At 55.0% G+C, this 2,197-nt stretch overlaps 1 protein-coding gene across 1 annotated transcript in view; it reads left to right on the forward strand.

Moving 5' to 3' along the window:
• Positions 1–2,191, forward strand: part of SYNE3 (spectrin repeat containing, nuclear envelope family member 3) — a 68,585-nt gene extending 66,394 nt beyond the window's left edge. Inside the window, exon 20 of the mRNA XM_010851433.1 lies at positions 89–2,191. Coding sequence (XP_010849735.1) covers positions 89–289 — 201 coding nt within the window. The 3' untranslated portion in view covers positions 290–2,191. The remainder of the gene's footprint in view (positions 1–88) is intronic.
• Positions 2,192–2,197: the final 6 nt, after the last annotated feature.

The following is a 2,197-nucleotide window of genomic DNA, read 5'->3' on the forward strand; positions in this document are numbered from 1 at the left end:
CTCCTCATGTCGCCCGGGGGCCCTCCCCGCCCCTCGCCTCCCGTGCGGAGCCCCGAGCCCGCTCACGTCTTCCGCTCTGATTTTGCAGGCCTCGAGCTGGCGAGGGCTCAGCTCGCTCTGCCGGAAGGTATGCTGCGTGGCGCTCCCCCTGCAGCTGCTGCTGCTGCTCTTCCTGCTGCTGCTCTTCCTGCTCCCGGTCGGGGAAGAGAACCGCAGCTGCTTCCTGGCCAACAACTTCGCCCGCTCCCTCACGCTCATGCTCCGCTACGACGGGCCCCCACCCACCTAGCCCCCTTCGCCCCACCGGGGGCACTCGGGGGATGCTCTTCTCCAAACTTCCAGCTGCCCCAGCCTGGGGGACCTGGAAACAGAGGCAGGCCAGAGCCCTCTGGGCTGCATCCATGTAAATACTATATCGATGTTCTCAGAACAAAATTACTTTTTTATACAGTGTTGTCTCACTCTATTTATACTAAATGTGTACGCGTGTGACTGAGGGGATAATGCATAGCCATTTCTTTTATATGCTCTGTATGTAAATGCTCAGTATGTATCATTTCACATATGCCCTCTATTTGTCATTGGGAAAATTCCCAACAGTGTTTTTGTCCCATGGGATCTTGTAGCATTTTGGCCTTGGTCTGCAGTCAGCCCTGGAAAGCAGGGACAAGAACGTGTCGCTTGTATGGCCATCTCCTATCCAGAAACCAAGCCCAACATCCAGATGTTCGTGAAGAGGACTCTGAGCCGTCGACACGGAAGAATGGCGTTGGCCCTCGCTCAGAGCCCAGTGACTCTTGGTCTAGGTACAGTCAGGACAGCCGTGCTCCTCTAGGCTTCAGAGTGACTGCAGACTAGACGCTGTGGGTGAGAAGCAGAGAAAGGGCTGATTCGGGGCTGGCCCAGGAGCAGCAGTGAAACATGGCAAGTGAGAGTGAAATTAATGGAGGAAAGAAGAACTCCAAGGAGCACGCCCGGAACTAAGCAAAGCACAGCAGAAGGGGGACCTCGGGGAGCCTGAATAGCCCAGACCAGTGAGAAAGGTCCATGGTCTGAGTCCTCAGGGAACGGTTAGGTCATGCTGCCCATGTTCTCTGCTCTGCTTGGGAATAAAATGAAGGAGAAGGAGCTTATTGTCAAGATTCCCACGTAGAAGGATAAGCACAATGTCTGTAGCACCCAAGTGGCTGACAGTGCCGGAAAGATGTGTTACCTCCATGGCGCCGAGGCTGAGTTTTTCATCATCTACGGCTCCGGCTGAAGGGACAGAGGGAAGCATCTGACCCACCAGGGACCAGAGATCAGGGGTCCAAGACAGAGAGGAGGGGTCATCCGCAGAGCTCAGCCAGTCTGGAGGGCTCTCTCCTCCTTCCAGAAGGGACTTTGGAGAGAGCTGGGTCCTCTGGGCCACGAATGTCCCACACAGGTGCCCACAAGGGACCCAGGGTCCAGATGCCCCAAACTAAGCCCTCTCTGCAAGCGCTTGGCAGTCGGGCCCATGAGCCACCTGGGCCTTGAGGCTGGAAATATTGCATTGGCCAAAAAGTTCATTTGGGTTGTCTGTAACATCTTATGGAAAAACCAAACGAACTTTTGGGTCAACCCAATACATCCCTTCCTCCCCAGGGAGTTCTGGAATGGTTCCTGTGTTTCATCACTGGATCCTATTTTCCCCAAATCAACACTAAAGTTTCCTTTTTAAAAAATGCTTAGTGACCATTCTTTACCGATTGATTTTGTCTGTTCGGCTATGCATAGGAGACCAAGAGGGGATTCTTCAGGCCTTTGAAACCAGTGTCACAGACACAGAAAGGCCTTTAAACAGAGGGGAAGCTGAAGACTCCGGAGGGTCCAGGCCCCCAGCACTGTGCCCCCCTCCCCCACACTGTCCTCTGGGCCTCACAGAACTGGGAAGAGCTGGACACTCACAGGGCAGGAAAGCAGGGTCACAGAGAGGAGACCTCCAGGCTGATGTATAAAGTGAGCTTTCCTCCAGATATTCAGAGACCAAGCCACGAGGCCATTCTCCATGGGTGGCGGCTTTCCTGGAAAATCTGGGGCTGCGTGAACCAAGACCTCCGGCCCAGGCGACTGAGCCCAGATCCTGACTGGGTTGACTGTGGCGGGGCCTTTGAACATCTCCATGCAGAGACCCAGAGAGGGGAAGTAACTTGCCCAGAGCCACACAGCGGCGGCG

Source organism: Bison bison, unplaced genomic scaffold, assembly GCF_000754665.1.
Source record: "Bison bison bison isolate TAMUID 2011002044 unplaced genomic scaffold, Bison_UMD1.0 scf7180017864302, whole genome shotgun sequence".
NCBI lineage: Eukaryota > Metazoa > Chordata > Mammalia > Artiodactyla > Bovidae > Bison > Bison bison.